A 19912-nucleotide genomic window follows, 5' to 3' on the forward strand; every position below is an offset into this window, starting at 1 on the left:
GTGCACAACCTGGGGAGAGAGGCTGAGGAAGACAGACAGACAGACAGACAGAGAATCCTAAGTAGGCTCCACACTCAGTACAAGGTGCTCCACCCCATGACCCTGAGATCATGCATGACCTGAGCTGAAATCAAGAGTCAGACTATTCAACCAACTGAGCCACCTCGGCACCCCTGTCCTACATAAAATTTTAAGCAACGACCTAGGTATATGGATTGTTATGTAATCATTATCAGCACCATCTCGCGGTCCGTGAGTTCAAGCCCCGTGATGGGCTCTGTGCTGACAGCTCAGAGCCTGGAGCCTGCTTCGGATTCTGGGTCTCCCTCTCTCTCTCTGCCCCTCCCACGCTCAGGCTCTGTTTCTCTCTCTCTCTCTCTCTCTCTAAAATAGTAAAACATTAAGGGGCGCCTGGGTGGCGCAGTCGGTTAAGCGTCCAACTTCAGCCAGGTCACGATCTCGCGGTCCGTGAGTTCGAGCCCCGCGTCAGGCTCTGGGCTGATGGCTCAGAGCCTGGAGCCTGCTTCCGATTCTGTGTCTCCCTCTCTCTCTGACCCTCCCCCGTTCATGCTCTGTCTCTCTCTGTCTCAAAAATAAATAAAAACGTTAAAAAAAAATTTAAAAAAAAAAATAAATAAATAAAATAGTAAAACATTTAAAAAAAAAAAAAGACACATTAAAAAGAAAGAGAAAGAAAAAGAATGTGTCAGGGGCAAGTACCAGGAAGTCTGAGTAGCAGTAACTGAAATAAAGAAGGAATTACATTTCTCACATACCAAGTCTGGAGGCAAGCTGCAGTGGGCATTGGTTGAGTGAGCACACAGAACAAGCGTGTCTGTGATTCTCTTGGCATTTCTTTCATGGTTACAGTCTAGATATCACATCAATATTCTGGTCAGGAAGGGGAAAGGAGTGGTATCTGTTCCCCTTGTGAAGAAAGCAAGAGCTTTCCAGAAACCTTGTAGCAGACTTCTGCTTCTGACTCATTGGCCAGGGCACACTTGGCTGCAAGGGAGGATGGGAAAGCAAATATTTAGGGGATGCAGGGATCTGGCCTCTACAGGAGCAAGAGTGAAAAGACTGGGAATGAGTATTGGATTAGCCAACCAATGGTTTCTGCCACAGGGACTGGTGGAATAAATTATAGTACAACTGAATAATATAACATTATGTATCACTGAACAGAACAAAGGGAACATGTACAAGAATAAACTCTGATATTTTGTAAAGTGAGAAAAGCAAGTTGCAAAATTGTGTATAGTATGCCTTCTGTTTAAAAAGGGGTAGGGGCGCCTGGGTGGCGCAGTCGGTTAAGCGTCCGACTTCAGCCAGGTCACGATCTCGCGGTCCGTGAGTTCGAGCCCCGCGTCGGGCTCTGGGCTGATGGCTCAGAGCCTGGAGCCTGTTTCCGATTCTGTGTCTCCCTCTCTCTCTGCCCCTCCCCCGTTCATGCTCTGTCTCTCTCTGTCCCAAAAATAAATAAACGTTGAAAAAAAAAATTAAACAAATAAAAAGGGGTAGTCAGGGGCATCTGGGTTTCTCAGTCCATTAAGCAGCTGATCATTTCAGCTCAGGTTGTGATCTCTCAGTTCGTGAGTCCAAGCCCCTCATCAGGCTCTGTGCTGATGTATGGAGCCTGCTTAGGATTGTTTCCTTTCTCTCTGTCCCCCCGCTCAAAAATAAAGAAATGAACCCCCCAAAAATTAAAAAGGGGTAAATAGGGTAGACGAGGGAAACTTGCTTTTCCCTGTATACCCTTTTGTGCTATTTGAAATTTTTATGTATTTATCTTTTTAAGGGAATTTAGTGTTTGAGGACTTAATTTCTTTTTTTTTAATTAAAAAAAAATGTTTATTTATTTTTGACAGAGAGAGAGAGAGACAGAGCACGGGGGAGGAGCAGAGAGAGAAGGAGACACAGAATCAGAAGCAGGCTCCAGGCTCTGAGCTGTCATCACAGAGCCCGACACGGGGCTTGAACTTACAAACCATGAGATCATGACCTGAGCTGAAGCCGGACGCTCAACTGACTGAGCCACCCGGGCACCCCTATTGAAATTTTTCAAATTTTGGGATTTTGCCTGTAATCCTACATGCATGCCAGATAACTTCTATTAACATTTGCTGCAGTGCATTTCAGGCTTATTTGTATGTAAATAAATGGAATTTATGCAGATATTTGCATATAAGAACTATAATCCTATACATTTTCCCCTCTTCACTGATCAACCTTCATTTGTCCTATCTAATGAGTTTCCATAATGTTGCCTGTCATTAAATTGTGCTCTCTCTGTTTAACCTCCCTCTTCCTCAATTCTCTAACCTGTTCAGTCTTCCTCTGCCTTTCCTTTAATATCTTCCACCCCTTCCCCCTCTGCAGTGATCTTGGTTTCCCAGCCCCAGTGCACAGTTGGCCCCAGTGTTACCAAGATTTTAAGCCTTGCCTTCACTGGACCTAAGGAAATGCCTGGCAGGTGGGAGGGAGATGAAGGGCTAAGGGGTGAGCATTTTGCCCATAGGGGAAGAGACAGTGCCAGGGAAGCAAGGAGAAATTCCAGCAATTATAAGAAGAATTCTAATGTTTTTGATGCCTATCCTGTGCCAAGTAATGTGCTAGGGGGTTGCATACAGAATCCTACTTATTCTTCCCAAGAATACCACAAATAGGTTGCTTTGAGGAACCCATACGTCCCGGTTTGCCTGGAACAGTCATGGTATATGCCCTATAGTCCTGGTATCCCCTTTCGCTCTCAGAAGGTTTGGATAAAAAATTGTGTAGTCACTTGGGGCATCTGGATGGCTCAGTCAGTTGAATGTCTGACTCTTGGTTTCAGCTCAGGTCATGATCTCATGGTTGGTGAGTTCAAGTCCCCCTTCGGGCTCTGCACTGACAGTACGGAACCTGCTTGGGATTTTCTCTCTCCCTCTCTCTCTCTGCTCCTCCCCTGCTCTCATGCTCTTTCTCTAAATAAATAAACTTAAATTGTAAAGTCACCTTAACTATCCCTGTTTTATAAATGAGGGTATTAAGGCTTAGAGAGGTAAAGAAATCTGCCCAAGGTTATATAGCTGCAAATGAAAGGGCTTAGATTCAAACTCTGGTCTATATGGCTTTGTATGGTCTGCGTAGACTGAAATTTCTTCCCCCAAAATTCACATGTAGAGGCCCTAACCCCCAAAATGACTGTGTTTGGAGATGGGCCTTTGAGAAGCTGATAAAGGTTAGATGGGCTCCTAAGCATGGGGCACTAATCCAATAGGGCTGGTGCCCTTAGGAAAGGAGGAAGAGGGGCACCTGGGTGGCTTAGCTGGTCAAGCACCCAACTCTTAATTTTGGCTCAGGTCATGATCTCACGGTCATGGGATCGAGCCCTGTGGCCTCTACACTGAGCACGGAGCCTGCTTGGTCTCTCTCCCTCTCTCTCTGCCCCTTGCCCTCTTGCTCTTTCTAAATAAAAATAAATAAACATTTAAAAAATAATCAAAGGAGGAAGAGACACCAGAGCTAGCTCTGTCTGCCATGTGAGGACATAGCAAGAATGCAACCACTGCAAGCCAGGAAGGGAGATCTCACTGAGAACCGAACCAGCCAGCACTTTGATCTTGGATTTTCCAGCCTCCAGAGCCATGAGAATTGAGAAATCAGTATTGTTTAAGCCACCCAGTCTGTGATATTTTGTTATAGCAGCCTGAGCAGACTAACGTAGGCCCCAATTTCCATGCTTTACCACTCACCATGCTGGAAGTGGACCTCCTCATTCAGAGCTGGCGTGAGTCAGTGGCCTAGATTTATCCCTTCCATTTCAGGTTCTTGAACCTAGACCAAGGATAGATCCATTATCCTCTTTCCTAAACCAAAGTAGGCAGGTTGTTGCCACTCCCTGTATCAGCGCGAGTCTAATCAGGAGAGAGAAACCACACCACAATTTGAACAAGGAGAGTTTAAAGATTATAATGAGTCTGTGATGATGAGGCATCAGCTTGTAAGAAGGAAAGAGAACTCTGAAGAATATAGAAACAGCAGGTACAAGGAGCAGCCACTGCTGGTAGGTCCAAGACAGTAACAGAGCATCCAAGGGAGAATCCCCCAATCCCCATGCTAGGCTGAGATCCCAGGCCTCGTGGCCCACTGAATGGCAGAGTAGTAGTTATGATGTCATGCAGGTGGAACTTGCTAGAAAGCCACACTCTAGGCTGGAAAATTTCCCTCGAGGGTACCGGAAAAAGCTATTCAAAGAGAGGCACTTCACTGTAGGGGGACAGATTCTGAGGGAAGCTGCTGGCCTCATGGTACTGCCCATTCCTGTTACACAGCAGGAGTCCGGTGCTGAGGAAGCTGTCCTCAGAAGCTGGCCATGAGGCAACCACACACACTGCAAGGACCTGGTGAGTGAACACACTGGAACCAGGAAGGAAAACCTTTCCCCTTCCACTGCCTCTCCAGAGCCTTCACTGACAAGGTTTAACATCCTGCCAGTGGGGAAAGGAAAAAAATATTTAAAGGGTCCAGATCCATTTTCATAAAGCAAGCCCAAGAAAGATGAATTGGAGGTGAGACACTAAATTATGAGCACACCTTCTCAAAAACGTTTCATGTATTAAGACTTTAGTTTTCCTCAACCAGTGGTTCCCCAAACCAAAAGGGGGAGGGGTACTAAAAATATACCTTGAAATTAAGGGGCAGTGAATCTAGGATGAAGCCTAGAAATCTGGGTTATTAGTAAGCTGTCCAAGCAGTTCTGTTGATGAGACGGCTTTGAAACTACTAACTCCGGGGGAGGCTGGGTGACTCAGTCGGTTAAGCACGTGACTCTTGGTTTCAGCTCAGGTCATGATCTCTCTGGGATTGAGCCCCAGTTGGGCTCTGCAATGACAGCATAGAGCCTGCTTGGGATTCTCTCTCTCCCTCTCTGTCTACCTCTTCCCTGCTTGTGTGCACCTGTGTGTGCTCGCTCTCTTTCTCTCTCGCTCTCTCTCAAAACAAACATTGAAACTAGTAACTCAGACTGGGCTCCTCTGGCAAATTCCTTGGATATTCCAAGAAGAAGTCCTCCCGATGCTTGTGTGTGTGCAGAGGGGTGTATGTGACTGAAGTTCTGAGTCTTGCCATGCCTGTTTCTCTGTTAGTGTCCTAGAGCATCTCTGCCTCCATCTGTGTTCACCCATGGCTGTGGGTCTCATATCCTTGTCGCTTCATTTCTCCACCTCTCTTTGTCCCTGCCTCTCAGTCTGAATAACTGCCTCTCAAGCCCTGCCCACTCTTGTCTTCCAACTTTTGTACTTGCTGTCCCCTCTGCCTCCCTCCTTCCCAAATAGCTCATCTTCCTTCATCAGATAAACGTGTACTCTCCGTCCTCGACTCAGATTAGCTCCTCCTGAAACCTACTGTCAGCCAGAGCCCCTCTCCCGCCCCCCAAAAGGCTCCAGTTAGAGATCCTTTCTCTGCTCCCGTGATACCATCCATCCCTTTAACACTGCGTTTTCATCACCTGCTTCCTCTGCTCCCTGCCAGGCTGTCTCTTTCACTACTGCGCCTTGGATACCTAGCACACAGTGCTGGCTCACGGATGGGACTCAACTCAATATTGACTGAGTCAAGAAATGTTTGTCCTTTTTAGGGAGGTGTGGGGTTTGTCGTGTTCACTGCTGGGTCCTTGTATTCCCAGCCCCTAATACAGGCCTGACACTGAGCAGGTGGTCTAAACGTGGTCTGTAGGCGTTGCAGGCTGGCCCCGGGGGCTGCAGAAGCGTGCGGAATCCCAGAGCCCCGCCCGCTCAAAGGGTGAGTGGCGGCCAACGGCGGTCCCGCGGCTCCCGGCCGCGCGGCCAAGGAGGCGGGGCCTAACTGCCGGCCGCGGCGAAGGGGGCGGGGTTTCGCGTGAGGGGCGGTGCTTCTCGGCACCCAGCCCCGGAAGCACAGCGGCGCTAGAGCTCAGAGCCAGCCCAGGCGTCGCTACCACCACATCCACAGTCATGCCGGTAAGTCCCTGCTAGCTCCCGCCCCGCGCAGACCCGGGCCCCCGGCTTGCGCCTCCGCTGCACCGCCGATCGGCCACACGTCGCTCTTAAAGGGCTCAGGCCGCAGCCGGAGTTATTGTCTCTCTTCTCACTCTCTTCCCATCTACTCCCAGCTTCTGCGACCTTCCAGAAAATCCGATCCGAAAGGGGTTTTATGGAGTCAGGCTTCGGGACATTGGAGCTGCGGGCCTCCAGTGGTTACAAGCCCAGCCCTTCCTTGCATAGATGGGGAAACTGAGACCCAGGGAAGGGCACAGTCGCCGAGCGGATGGCGAGCTGGCACTGGGACGTCTAGTCCCTGCGCCTTCACTCTGCTTGTGCCGGTCCGCGGACCTGGCCTGAAAGGGGGAATGGGGGAGGGGGGAAGATGGTGGGGGGAGGGGGAGGGTGGCTGTGGCCTCAGGGACGCGGCAGGTTTTCAGAGGTCCGTGGTTTCCTTCCCTTCCCCTGCCCACTCTGGCCGATTTTCAGTTCAGCGCTGAATGGAGACCGTGCTTTTAACCTTTCCTACAGATCACTTTTTGAAACTGAACCCCTAAGCCCTAGAGAGGTTAAGGGACCTGCTCAAAGTTGCCAGTTGCTCACTGACAGAGTTTGGGGAGGAATGAGCTGGTCTTAGCCGCCTTTGAAGTTCACTCAGTCCTAAAGCACATACGTGGTTGCCCAAGGCCTCATTTTGTAGATAAGGAATTAAGGACTTTCACAGATAAGAAAAAGAAAAAGCCCAGTAACTTACTGGAGGAAGGTCTCGGAGGCGTTGGGTGGAGCCAGGATTAAGCCCCTTATCTTTAGTCTCCCAGTCTCTCCTGGCCTGATCACTTGGGAAGTGCCAGACAAAAGTGGTCACACCGGCTTGGGAATAAACTGTGATGTCAGTTACATCCTGTAGATCCTGGTTGGGGTCATGTGGTGTTTACCAATTTCCTCCAGGGTACCTAGTTAATGGCTCTGCTTCAAGAGTATACGCAGATGTGTCCCACAGATACCCTGTGTCTTAGCAGCCTAGCTTTGGGGAGCTGACAGGTAAGCAAGAAGTTCCCTGGGCCAAGCCACAAACATCTCAGGTGTCATTTCCCTAGGGTTTTGCCAAGTGCCTTGAGACAAATCCTCAGACAACACAAAGTATGAACAAAGAACCTGACAGAATCAGCCCTCCTACTTGAGCAGATCTGCCTTTAGCAATGTTAAGAGGACAGCATTAATCCCCCTGGGACTGGGATAGTGATGGTTTTTGTAGGGGGTGGCAGCGAAGGAAAGGCCAGCTTGAGAATCACTCTATTCTGGGTTCGCTTCTGGGGATTTTGACAAGCGAAAGACCCTCCAGAGCGGATGATCAGAATGAAGGCACCATTATCACAAGATGAGCAGCTGAAGGAAGGCGGTATTAGTTCAGGGGCCCGTGGTCAAAACTGAGAGGGGAAGAGCGTGTCACACGAGAGGATTCTCCAACAAAAACTTGGAATCTCAGAAGCCTCTGAAAAATCTGTGCCCTCGCCTGTCAACTGGGTGACCTCAGGCAAGTTGCTTTGCCTCTCTGTGCCTTGATTTCCTCATCTGTAAAATGGGAATAAAAACCGTGATCTCAGAGGACTATTGTTAGTATTACCTGGGAAAATGCCAGGTAAAATATAAAATATGTAGCATAGCCACTGACATAGCTAGTCCCCAAGAAATGGTAGCTCTTGTGTAGACATCGGACAAATAGGGTAGGACCTATAGGCGGGCAAGTGTTAACCCCACTTTAACAAGGGCCACAGTGGTTGAGAGGTTAGGCTTGGAAGAGACATTTTCAGTCTAGGCCCTGCTACTCACTAGCTGTGTCATCCTGAGTGAGTGACCTAACATCTGAACTTAAGCTCCCTCTTCTGTCAAGAAGGGATAATGAGGCCATCTCCTGGGAACATTGTGGTGATTAAACACAGTAATGCACACAGAGGGTTTCGAGCAATGCCCGACATGTAGTTTGCACTCAAATATTAGCGTTAGTAAACTCCTTATCGACATTGTGCTCAAAGACTGAATAGCCTGGATTTTCGAGAAAGAATTCCTTCCCTGGGAGGGGGCTGGACAATGTGACCCCACTGCTTTCCTGCCCTTCCAGTTCTGAGATTCAATTAAGGAGTTGTACAGTTTACTAGACTTTTTTTCATTGCTTTCAAGGACCCGTCTTAGAGGTGATGTGGGGAGGCTCTGAGGGACTGAGGCCTTGGGCTTCTCTGTAAAGAATAGATATTCTGCCCATTAAGTAGATTTTTCTCCCACCCCCAAATCGACTTTTGCAACTCCGACTAGAGGAGAAGAGCACTGAATTGTAACATTTGCCACCCAGAAGCCGCCTTCTGGCTTCTGACCTCTGTACTGTGGAGACTGAAAGGGGGCCTGCTCTCTGTAGTCAGCAGCAGAAAGCTGCCTGTGTTTGTTGACTTTAGGTTCTTGGGCAGCATAAACTTGTGCTTTTTCGCAAGGTGTCCCACTCCCAGAGCTACTGCTGAGAGTCACGGTCATGGACTGGCAGCTGGCAGTGTGTTGGCTGCTCCACAGCTAAAATGGCCCTGAAGCCAGGAGGGCCTGGGTTCACATCCCAAGCCTCAGCACAGACTTACCACGTGACCATGGGCAGCTCAGTGAACCCCTGGGAACTTCAGGAGAAAAACAGGGTGACTAGCTCCTTTTCCAAGCTGAGCGAGGACTGACTCAAGATACCGTACAAAGAGCATTTGGCACATATGGGCACTCAACAAATAGATTTAGGTATTATCTTGGTCTTGTGAACCCTTTAAAGCTTTGATTGGGTATTGATAAATACCCAATCGATAAATCGATTGTCTGATGGTTATTCTAGAGCAGGGGTCAGCACACTTTTTCTTAAAGGGTCAGGTAAATACTTAAAAATGCTTTAGGCTTGGGGCACGTGGGTGGCTCAGTCGGTTGAGCGTCTGACTTCGGCTCAGGTTATGGTCTTGGAGTTCGTGAGTTTGGGCCCCGCGTCGGGCTCTGTGCTAACAGCTCAGAGCCTGGAGCTTCCTTCAGATTCTGTATCTCTCTCTTTCCCCCTCCCCTGCTCATGTTCTGCCTCTCTCTGTCTCTAAAAAATAAATAAATGTTAAAACAAATTTTTTTAAATAAAAAAAAAAATGCCTTAGGCTTCATGAACCACGTGGTCCATTACAACTACTCAGCTCTGCCATTCCAATGTGAAAGTGCACCAACCAGCTTAGCTGTGTTTCAGTAAAACCTCATAAGACCAGGTCACAGGCAGGCTGTAGTTTGCCAATTCACCTTCTAGAACAGCATCTCAAACTGTAATGTGGGTAGAAATAAGCTGGGTGTCTTTTTAATTTTTATTTACTTTTATTTTTAAATTATTGTTATTTTTTTTTAACGTTTATTTATTTTTGAGACAGAGAAAGACAGAGCATGAACGGGGGAGGGTCAGAGAGAGAGGGAGACACAGAATCTGAAACAGGCTCCAGGCTCTGGGCCATCAGCCCAGAGCCCGATGCGGGGCTCGAACTCACCCACCGTGAGATTGTGACCTGAGCTGAAGTCGGACGCTCAACCGACTGAGCCACCCAGGCGCCCCTATTTATTTTTATTTTTAAAGTAAAACCCTACATGGGGCTCAAAACTCACTGCCCCGGGATCAAGAGTCGCATATTCCACCGACTGAGCCAGCCAGGTGCCCCCTGGATGTCTTGTTAAAATGAAGATTCTGATTCAGGAGGCCTGCGGTGGGACCTAAGATTTTGCGTTTTTGCAAGCTCCCAGGTCATGCTGATAGTGTCCTCCAACAAGCTGAAGGAATGAGTGGGGTTTAACTAGAAGAAAAGAAAAACTGACCATTTTCTTTAAGGCAGTTTTTGCAGATCTCGCCTCAATAAAATAGTTGAAAACCAAACTCCTAACTCTTGGTCTTAGTTTCCCGTGGACCCCATGACGATAAGCCAGACCCAAAAGATGTTCTGAGACTTGGAAAGAGCTTGAGAAGCCATTAGTCCAATATTTTTTTTTTTTTTTTAGAAATTTTTTTTAACGTTTATTAATTTTTGAGACAGAGAGAGACAGAGCATGAACGGTGGAGGGTCAGAGAGAGGGAGACACAGAATCTGAAACAGGCTCCAGGCTCTGAGCTGTCAGCACAGGGCCTGACACGGGGCTCGAACTCACGGACCGCGAGATCATGACCTGAGCCGATGTCGGACGCTTAACCGACTGAGCCACCCAGGCGCCCCAGTCCAATTTTTTTAAATTTATTTATTTTTGATCGAGAGAAGGCACAAGCAGAGGAGGGGCAGAGAGAGAGACACACAGAATCTGAAGCAGGCTCCAGGCTCTGAGCTGTCAGCACAGAGCCCAATGCAGGGCTCAAACCCACAAACCATGACATCATGACCTGAACTGAAGTCAGAGACTCAACAGACTGAGCCATCTAGGCACCGCCATTAGTCTAATTTTTTTCAGGGGTGTGGTCTTGCCTCCTGGTGTCCCCGCAGTGAGTTAAAAATGGAGAGGCCCAGGGCCCACCCCAGAGCCTCAATGCGGATTGAGGCAGCCACCTGCAGAGTCCCATGTCCTCAAGCCCCCAGGTGATTCCTGTGTGCACGGAGGTTGAGAAAACTTGAGTTGGCTAATACCTTTTTGGTATGGATAAGGTATTATATACCCCTGACTGGGGCCAGTAAGGCACAGGGATTGTTGCCTGGGGTCTTCCAGCAAGAAACATTGCTATGTCCAGAATTCAACTGAGATAACAAATTTGAAATATTTTGAAGTGCTCTATGAAAAATGTAGCCATTTTTTTTGAAGTTAAAAAAAAAAAAAAGATTGGAACAAACTAAAAATAATAATCCAACAACTAATTTTTCACCCCGTGGAAACTACTGGTAGGCTCCAACCTCTTTACTTCACGTTTTAGTTATATGTTGCTCCTGAGTAATTATCTCAAACCTTGGTAGTTTAAAACAATAAATGTTCATTAATTCATGGTTTCTGAGAGTCAGGAATCTGGGAGCAGCTCAGTGGGGTGTTCCTGGCTCAGGGTCTCTGGTGAAGCTGTAATGAAGATGTTGGCCCAGACTGTACTCATCTTTTTTTTTTTTTTTTTTTTTAATGTTTTTATTTATTTTTTGAGACAGAGACAGCATGAGCAGGGGAGGAGCAGAGAGAGAGGGAGACACAGAATCCGAAGCAGGCTCCAGGCTTTGAGCTGTCAGCACAGAGCCCAACGCGGGGCTTGAACTCACGGACTGTGAGATCATGACCTGAGCCAAAGTCAGACGCCCAACCGACTGAGCCACCCAGGTGCCCCCAGACTGTACTCATCTTAAGGAGCATCTGCTTCCATGATGGCTCCCTCACCTAGCTGTTGGCTGGAGACTTAGTTCCCCAACATGAGCACCTCTCTATAGGGTTGCTTGAGGGTCTTTAAGATTTTGCAGCCAGAGGCACCTGGGTTAAGCATCCGACTCTTGATTTCGGCTCAGGTCATGGTCTCACCGTAGTGAGATCGAACCCCGTGTCGGGCTCCTCACTGTGTGTGTAGCCTGCTTAGGATTCTCTCCTACTTTCTGTCTCTCTTCCCCTCCCCACACCCAAAATTAAAAATAAAAAAAAAAAAAAGATGTCGCAGCCAGCTTCCTCCAGAGTGAATGATCCCAGAGAGAGAGCAAGGAAGTAGCCACAATGTCTTTTATGACCTAGTCTCAGAAGTCACATAACATCACTTCAACCATATTCTACTGGACACCCAGCCCTGAGACATAGTGGAATGGGACTTCTCAGGGGCATAAATACTCAGGACTTGGAGATCACTGGGGCCATCTTGGATGCTGGCCAGCACACTTAAAATGTTTGTCCCATTCACTAACCTGGAGAGGGACTCTCATCCCCATTTTGCAGATGTAGAAACCAAGGCAAGAGGAGTTCAGTAACTTAGTCATACAGCTTGTAAGTGCTAGACCTGGGAACTGAAGCTCATCTTATTTCCAGAGATTTTCAAATAAAGGATGTATTGGTATAAGTAATCCTTGTCTGAAAGCAAAGGAAGGACCCAGAGACCCTCAACCAGCCGTGTCAATCATCCATGCACTCAACTCAAGCACCTACTCTGTGCCAGGCATTCACTGTTCAAGTATTGGATTGCGGCAATGAATTGAACAAAGCTTGCCTTCATGCAAGAGTCCAGGAGTCTGGGTCCCCTTACTGGCCGGGCCTCCAACTTACTGGGAGCCCAGGCAAATCCCTTCCCTTCCCAGGACTCAGGGGCTGCCTCTGGCAGTGAGGCATGTGGATGACAACAGTGAGCTCTATGCATCTGAACACCAGGGAAGCTTATTAGCCACAACAGACGCCCCAGCCCAGACTTATTGATCAGAACTCGTGGTTTTTGGAAGTTCTCAAGGGATTCTAATGCAGAAGGTGATCTTCCGACGCGTAGATAAGACCACCAGATCAGCATTGCTCAGAGTGCGTGGGCCCACCCCATATCAGAGTTATCAATGTCTTGAGACAACCCCATAACTCAAGAATCAAGATTTTGAAGGTAAGACTAGAAACCAACATTTGAAACTAGCTTCTCACGTGGTTCTACTCATCGTGTGCTAGACACTCCTAATGGATTTATATGGATTGCCTCATTTAATACAACAACCTGTAAGATGGAGAAACCCTTCCTTCCTTCACTTTACAGTGTACTAGAAGGGCTCAGAACCAGGCCACTGGTGAGTCTGATGGCAGATCTTGCCCTCTCTGCCCTTTGTCTTGGTCTCTGGGTGGACCTGCGCACTGCTGGGGTATCTGGGTCTCTCTGCACGACTTAGCTCATGGTCCCCTTTGTCTGTTTTAGAAACACGAGTTCTCTGTGGACATGACCTGTGAAGGCTGCTCCAATGCGGTCAGTCGGGTGCTCAACAAGCTGGGAGGTGAGTGAGCGGCCCAGGGTTAGGAGCAAGGTGGGGGAGACCGAGGCACTTCTGTCATGCTCAAGTGCATGCAGAGGTGGAGCAGAAGCTTGAGTTGAAGCTGATAGCAACAGTAAAACTACGATGTAGTGAGTACTTAGCATGTGTCAAATATTCTGCTTAGTGGCTTCTGAGGATCAAGTCATCTACCTGTCACCACAACCATTTCGGTAGCTTCTTGGACTATCTCCATTATAAGCAGGAGGAACTGAAGTTCAGAGAGGTTAAGCAATGTGGCTGAGATCACACAGTAAGTGGCAGAGCTGGGATTTGGCCCCACAATCTAGCTCAGAGTCCTGGCAGAACTAGTTAATACGTTGGTGATCTTCAGTGTGATAACTTTTGATAAGATACATTTGAGTGTCATTTTCTATTAACGTTTTTAAAATTGTAATATTAAAAAAAAAATAAACTTTGGCTCAAGTCATGTGCAGAACTCCTAACACACCCCTTTTGGACATATTTAGAAAGTGATTACTCTCGCGGCGCCTGGGTGGCTCAGTCAGTCAAGCGTCCGACTTTGGCTCAGGCCATGATCTCGCGGTCTGTGAGTTCAAGCCCCGCGTGGGGCTCAGCACTGACAGCTCAGAGCCTGGGGCCTGCTTTGGATTCTGTGTCTCCCTCGCTCTCTGCCCCTCCCCCGCTCATGTTCTATCTCTGTCTCAAAATAAACAAACGTTAAAAAATAAATAAAAAAGAAAACGATTATTCTCATCCAACCTCCTCAGTTCTCAGCTGGGGAAACTGAAGCCCAGAGAGGGCTGGGATCTGGCCCTGGGGCTCCATGAGGTAATTAGTTTTATTTTCTTTCTTTTTTTTTTTTTTTTAATTTTTTTTTTCAACATTTATTTATTTTTGGGACAGAGAGAGACAGAGCATGAACGGGGGAGGGGCAGAGAGAGAGGGAGACACAGAATCGGAAACAGGCTCCAGGCTCTGAGCCATCAGCCCAGAGCCCGACGCGGGGCTCGAACTCACGGACCGCGAGATCGTGACCTGGCTGAAGTTGGACGCTTAACCGACTGCGCCACCCAGGCGCCCCAGTTTTATTTTATTTCTTGATAAGATTTTCGTTTTTACGACTCTAGATAATACCCGGTTTTCAGAGGGCTTCCACATGGATATGCTCTCACTAGCACTTGGAACATTTCCTCTGAGCTGTCCTTTCCATCTGTGGAATGGGGATGTTGACACCCGTGCCCAAGAGGGGAAGTGACTTGCCCGAAGTGAGTCAATGGCTGGTTTCGAGTCCCCTAAACTGGAATCTTAGCTTGAAAGCATCTGAAGCAGTGGGGAAAACGTGACTGCTGACTTTTCTTGTGTGACTGTGGCCTCTTCTCCTGGGGGCCTGAGTTTCCCCAGCTGTGGTATGGGCCTGTCAGCCTGTGTCAGCTTTCACCGTGGATATTTTAAGAACGAAACTGCTCAGAAGCCCCTCGGATACCAAGAGGCACACTCCGGATGAAGGGAGGGTGGGTCTATGTCACTTGACACCCGACCTGGAATCTGGGCTGCAGGGAAAACAGTTTGAAACCCACTGGATTAGATGACCCCAGAGTTTCCTCCAGCTCTACGATGCCATCAAAATATTTATTCCAAAGAGGAGGGAGACACTTCTGAAATGAAAGACAAAAATCCAGCGTGTAGCAAGGACACATTGCATTTTTTTTTCCTCCCTTGGTATCCATTAGGTACAAATTCAGACATTATGATAAAGTCCTGTGCCTGGGTGGCTCAGTCGGTTAAGTGTCTGACTTCAGCTCAGGTCATGATCTCACGGTTCGTGAGTTCAAGCCCCGCGTTAGGCTCTGTGCTGACAGCTCAGAGCCTGGAGCCTGCTTCAGATTCTGTGTCTCCCTCCCTGCTTGCCTCTCCCCCATTCATGCTCTATCTCTCTTTCTTTCAAAAATAAATAAACATAAAAATAAAAAAAATCCTGTGTCATGGGCTTTTTAGGGCTCTTCAAGCATTTGGGGATCTCCCTTTGAACTGGGACAGGTTTCTCCCTGTCTTTCACTACTGTCCCCTCCTGGGTGGCCTCTTGAGGTGAGGTAGAGGGGTTTTCTGAGTTGGGGTCTTAGATGAACAGTTCTGGGCCTGAGGATTCACAAACTAATGGCATATGTGAACCGGAGAGACCATAGGGGCTGGCCACCCCCAATTCCTTCATGTACAGATGGGGAGACGGAGGCCTCTAATGGGCAGGACCCGCCTGTGGCCATCCAACAAGTCAATAATGAAGCCAGGCCTAGAACCTATCAGGGGCTTTCCCTCTGCATTCTGTCGTCTCAACAAAACACATTATAGGTACTCCCATGTACTGCTCTGGGGGCGAGGTAGGTGGCTTGAAATTGGCACCGTCCTTCTGGAGGGTGGTTTTACAATATCAACATTTAACATGTGCCAGTCTGTTGCCCCAGTTTCCATCCTGTAAATTCATGGCATAGAAATAGTTGGACAAGTTTTATAAGCTATGCTCAAGTGTGTTCACTGCAGCCATTGTGTGATAATAGTGCAAAATTGGAGGCAGCAATGTCAGTGTCCCTCAGCAGGGGACCGAGTGGGTGTATGGTACATCCACACTGGGGAATGCAGTGTAGCTGCTAAAAAATGATGTAAGTCTGTGTATACTAAGATGGGCAAGGTATCCCGGACATCGGAAAGTGAAATAAAGCAAGACCTGTGTATACAGTATGATGCCCTTTGGGGGAATTATTTTTCATTTGTCTGTCTGCAAAAAAGATTGGGTAGATGCCGTGCTGTTTGTAGTGACTTCTGGAGGTAGGAGATACTAGGGAGCCTTACGCTCTAGTTTTATTCAGACACGTTTGCCTTTTTTTAATGGTGTATCTGTATTATTACTTTTTTTTTTTTTTTTTTTTTTAGTTTATTTATTTGAGAGGGTGAGGAGGGGCAGAGAGAGAGGGTGAGAGAAAATCCCAAGCAGGCTCCACCCTGCGAGTGCAGAGCCCAAAATGAGGCTTGATCTCACAAACTGTGAGATTATGACTTGAGCTGACATTAAGAGTTGGACACTTAGGGGCACCTGGGTGGCTCAGTCGGTTGAGCGTCTGACTTTGGCTCAGGTCATGATCTCGCGTTTCGTGAGTTTGAGCCCCGCGTCGGGCTATGTGCTGACAGCATAGAGCCTGGAGCCCGCTTCGAATTCTGCGTCTCCCTCTCTCTCTGCTCCTCCCCCGCTCATGCTCTGTCTCTCTCTCTCTCTCTCTCTCTCTCTCTCCTTCAAAAATAAATTAAAAAAACATTAAAAAGAAAAAAAAAAAGAGTTGGACACTTAACTGACTGAGCCACCCAGGCATACCTGTATTTTACTTTTGAAATTAAAAAGAAGAAAAAAAACTTGAAAGAAGCCCAATCTAGAGCAGGGGTTGGCAAACTACAGCCCATGGGCCAAATCTGGCCAACAGTCTGTTTTTGTACAGCTGAAAATGGTTTTTGCATTTTTTTAAAGTTTATTTATTTTTTTCTGAGAGAGAGAGAATCCCAGGTTGGCTCCGTGCTGTCAGCGCAGAGCCTGACGCAGAGCTCGACCTCACGAACTGTGAGAACATGACCTGAGCTGAAACCTAGAGTTAGATGCTTAACCGACTGAGCCACCCAAGTGCCCGGGTTTTTTACATTTTTAAAGGACTATAAAAGCAATACACACAGAGAAGAATATGCAGCTGAGTCCATGTGGCCCAAAATGCCTAACACATGTCCTCTGGCCCTAAGATTTTGCTGACACCTGGTATGGAGGAAAGGGGAAGGCGGTTGTGAATAAGAATTTTGTAGCCTGGACTCTTTCTTGTTCTGCTTCCTCCCCACACCCCCCGACTTCCTCTTCCTGCAGGAGTTGAGTTTGACATTGACCTACCCAACAAGAAGGTTTGCATCAACTCTGAGCACAGCGTGGACCTTCTGCTGGAGACACTGGGAAAAACAGGAAAAGCTGTTTCCTACCTCGGCCCCAAGTAATGAGGGCCTGGACCCCTGGGCCCAAGATGGACCAACGGGGGCAGGTGGGTGAGGCCCCTTGTACAAAATATTTCATTATCTAATGCAAATTCTAAGTTCAGGAATCCTCACAGCCTTCCTAGAGCACACAGAGCACTGTGTTAGATGTCTCCCAGGGTCCCTTTTATGACTTGGGGAGTGCATCTCATGATCAGCAGGGTTTAAGTATAGAGCGTATGACCCTGAGCAATGCTTTGATAAACTGTCCCATCCGAGAGGACGCCTGTGCCCTGGGTCTCATGCTCCTGTGCACTGACCAGGTAAGTTAATTCAACTTGGTCTCTCTTCCCACTCGGAACGGCTGTCAGCTTTCTGACAGTGCCCTCTGCCCAGATGAGTACAAAAACAATCCTCGTGTCCAAGCTGGATGCCCCCTTTAATTTTACACAATGCAGAGAGGCACATAAGGTGCCCTGTGCCAGAACCGTTCACCGTGGAACCAGATAGACGTGATTTATGGAGCCAACACTCCTTTCCTCTGTGCCCAGCCACAGCTTCAGAATCCTCCACAGCACGGCCCTCCCTAGCTGTCACTGCCCAGGTAGTGTCTTTGGTGTTTCAGTTCCAGTGATTGCCACATCCCTGATGTGGATCAGTGCTCTCAGTGCCGTTGAGAAACACGAGGCTGGAGAGGGAAAGTGACGTGATCCCAGCCACGCACAGGCGAGCGGCAGAGGCAGGATGAAAGGCATCCCAAATCAGAAAAGAAGTTATTTTTTATTTGAGGGAGAGAGAGCGCGTGTGCTCACACAGGGCTGGGGGCAGAGAGAGGTTGAGAATCTTAAGCAGGCTCCACCTTTCAGCACAGAGCCCAGTGATGCGGGGCTCGAATTCACGAACTGTGAGATCATGACCTGAGCTGAAACCAAGAGTCAGGTGCTCAGTGGGCCTGAGCCACCCGGGCACCGCTGAAGTGTACCGCTTAGTGGCATCCACTGTGTTCAGGATGTTGTGCAACTCTCTGGTTTCAAAGCTTTATCACCCCAGAAAAACGCCCCAAACCCATTAAGTAGTCACTCTACACGCCCCCCTCTCCCAGCCCCTGGGAACCACTAATCGGCCTTCTGCCTCTGTGAATTTGCCTATTCTGGATGTTTCATTTAAGAGAAGCCATACGAAGGGTGGTTTCTGGGTGGCTCAGTCAGTTGGGTGTTTGACTCTTGGTTTCGGCCCCAGGTCATGATCTCGCGGTTCGAGAGTTGGAGCCCAGCATCAGGCTCTGTGCTGACAGTGCAGAGCCTACATGGGATTCTCTCTCTCCTTTCTCTGCCCCTCCTGTGTGTGCTCTCTCTCAAAATAAATAAATAAATAAATAAATAAATAAATAAATAAATAAAGGGCGGGGGGGAACCATGCGATTTCCATTAGTGTAATATTTTCAGGATTCATCCGAGCCCTAGCATGTATCAGTACTTTATTCCTTTCTGTGGCTGAATAATTCTCATAGTTTTTAATTAACTTATTTATCTTTGCTTTTTTATTGTACAAATTTTAAATGTACGAGTAGGAAAATGAATCCCTATCTACCATCACCCAGATCCAATTATAAGTCCTTGCCATCATTGTCTCAGCTATGCTCCACCAACCGTACCCACCCCCCCCCCCTCCCCACCATTTTGAAGCAAATTCTGGATAGCAGCTAATTTTATCTGGGTGTGTGTGAGCAAACACGTGTAGTGTGGAAAGACTCAGATGCACAGATTCTCGGTGAGAATCACCTATCAAGTGAACTTTACCCCACACATCCCTGCAGCATCTGCCTCAGTCTGTTTTAAGAGGTTCTCCAGTAACGGATTTGAAGCCAGGTTTGGGAATCAGAGAGAGCATTTCTTAAACAATTTTTTATGTTTATTTATTTTTTGAGAAAGAGAGAGAGAGTGTGAGCCAGGTGGGGGCAGAGAAAGAGGGAGACACCGAATCCGAAGCAGGCTCCAGGCTCCGAGCTGTCAGCACAGAGCCCGACGCGGGGCTTGAACCCACAAACCGTGAGATCATGACCTGAGCTGAAGTCGGAGGCTCAACCGACTGAGCCACCCGGGTGCCCCAGCATTTCTTGGTTACGAAGTCACCTCGACTATCTGTTCCTTGGCGGATTTGTTTGCTTGTGATTTTGTTCACTGCCTTCCCAACGTGAATTAAAACAGGACAGGGAGTTCCATCCCAGCAGCCCTGGAAGTTTCCCAGAAAGGCCTCGGTGGTGTTTGGCTGAGCTAGGTTAATGGGTTCCAGCCAACCCAGAATAACAGACTTAGTTGGCGGGGTGTGCACCCCCACAGCTGCCTCTTAGTGAACCTCTACTGCTTTGCAATGCCTCCATGTGCACAGCAGATGGCACTCTTGCCCCACATAATTTCTCCTCTCTTCCAGGTCGCTGATCCTCTCCTGCCTTCCAGACAGACCTGGGGCCTTGCAGTCCTCCTCGGCAATGGGGGTTCCCACAGAGACCCTCACTTGCTTTGCTCCTCCCTACCTTCCCTGCAATAAAATCGAGCCACTTTGGTTGGAAGTGTTGTCTCTTGCAATGTCTGCATGTTACTCGTTCCCATGCTGTGGAAAAGGTCATTACAATGCTTTCTTGGGTTGGAGTTCTAAGAGCTCCCAACTGGGAGCAAGGGGCCGGGCAGATTCTGATTCTTTGCTCTGTGACCTTTGGCAAGTCACTTCCCCTCTCCGGGCTTCACTTTTCCTCATCTGTAAAGTGAAGATGTTGGGCCAGATTGGCGATCCCCTTTGTTTTCAATATTTTGAAAGACTTCTGTCCATCCTTAAGTGCATTGCATTTCAAGGATGTTAAATCTTAAACAGTTAGAATAGTGGCTAGAGGCTTAAAGACAGACTGCCTGGGATAGAGTCCAAGCTCCGGTACCTCCCAGCTGGGCCATTATGTCAAAACAAAGGGAATGTTTTAGTGTGCGTAGC

General features: G+C 48.0%; 1 protein-coding gene across 1 annotated transcript; it reads left to right on the top strand.

The window, feature by feature from the left end:
• The first annotated feature begins 4286 nt into the window (after positions 1 to 4286).
• On the top strand, positions 4287 to 19499 carry ATOX1 (antioxidant 1 copper chaperone). Its single transcript, XM_045448284.1, has 5 exons — positions 4287 to 4323; positions 5716 to 5978; positions 12862 to 12937; positions 16830 to 16998; positions 19361 to 19499. Exons 1-4 carry the CDS (start codon positions 4287 to 4289, stop codon positions 16952 to 16954), a joined length of 501 nt encoding a protein of 166 aa, XP_045304240.1. The 3' UTR covers positions 16955 to 16998; positions 19361 to 19499.
• The last annotated feature ends 413 nt before the right edge of the window (positions 19500 to 19912 follow it).

This window comes from Leopardus geoffroyi, chromosome A1, assembly GCF_018350155.1.
Source record: "Leopardus geoffroyi isolate Oge1 chromosome A1, O.geoffroyi_Oge1_pat1.0, whole genome shotgun sequence".
NCBI classification, from domain to species: domain Eukaryota; kingdom Metazoa; phylum Chordata; class Mammalia; order Carnivora; family Felidae; genus Leopardus; species Leopardus geoffroyi.

Excerpts from the sequence above, each read along its gene's own strand:
- ATOX1 (XM_045448284.1), top strand. The coding sequence starts at position 4,287 with ATGGTACTGCCCATTCCTGTTACACAGCAGGAGTCCG. Across the intron at positions 5,979-12,861 it reads CCACATCCACAGTCATGCCG|AAACACGAGTTCTCTGTGGA; the intron begins GTAAGTCCCTGC and ends TGTCTGTTTTAG. Across the intron at positions 12,938-16,829 it reads GGTGCTCAACAAGCTGGGAG|GAGTTGAGTTTGACATTGAC; the intron begins GTGAGTGAGCGG and ends CTCTTCCTGCAG.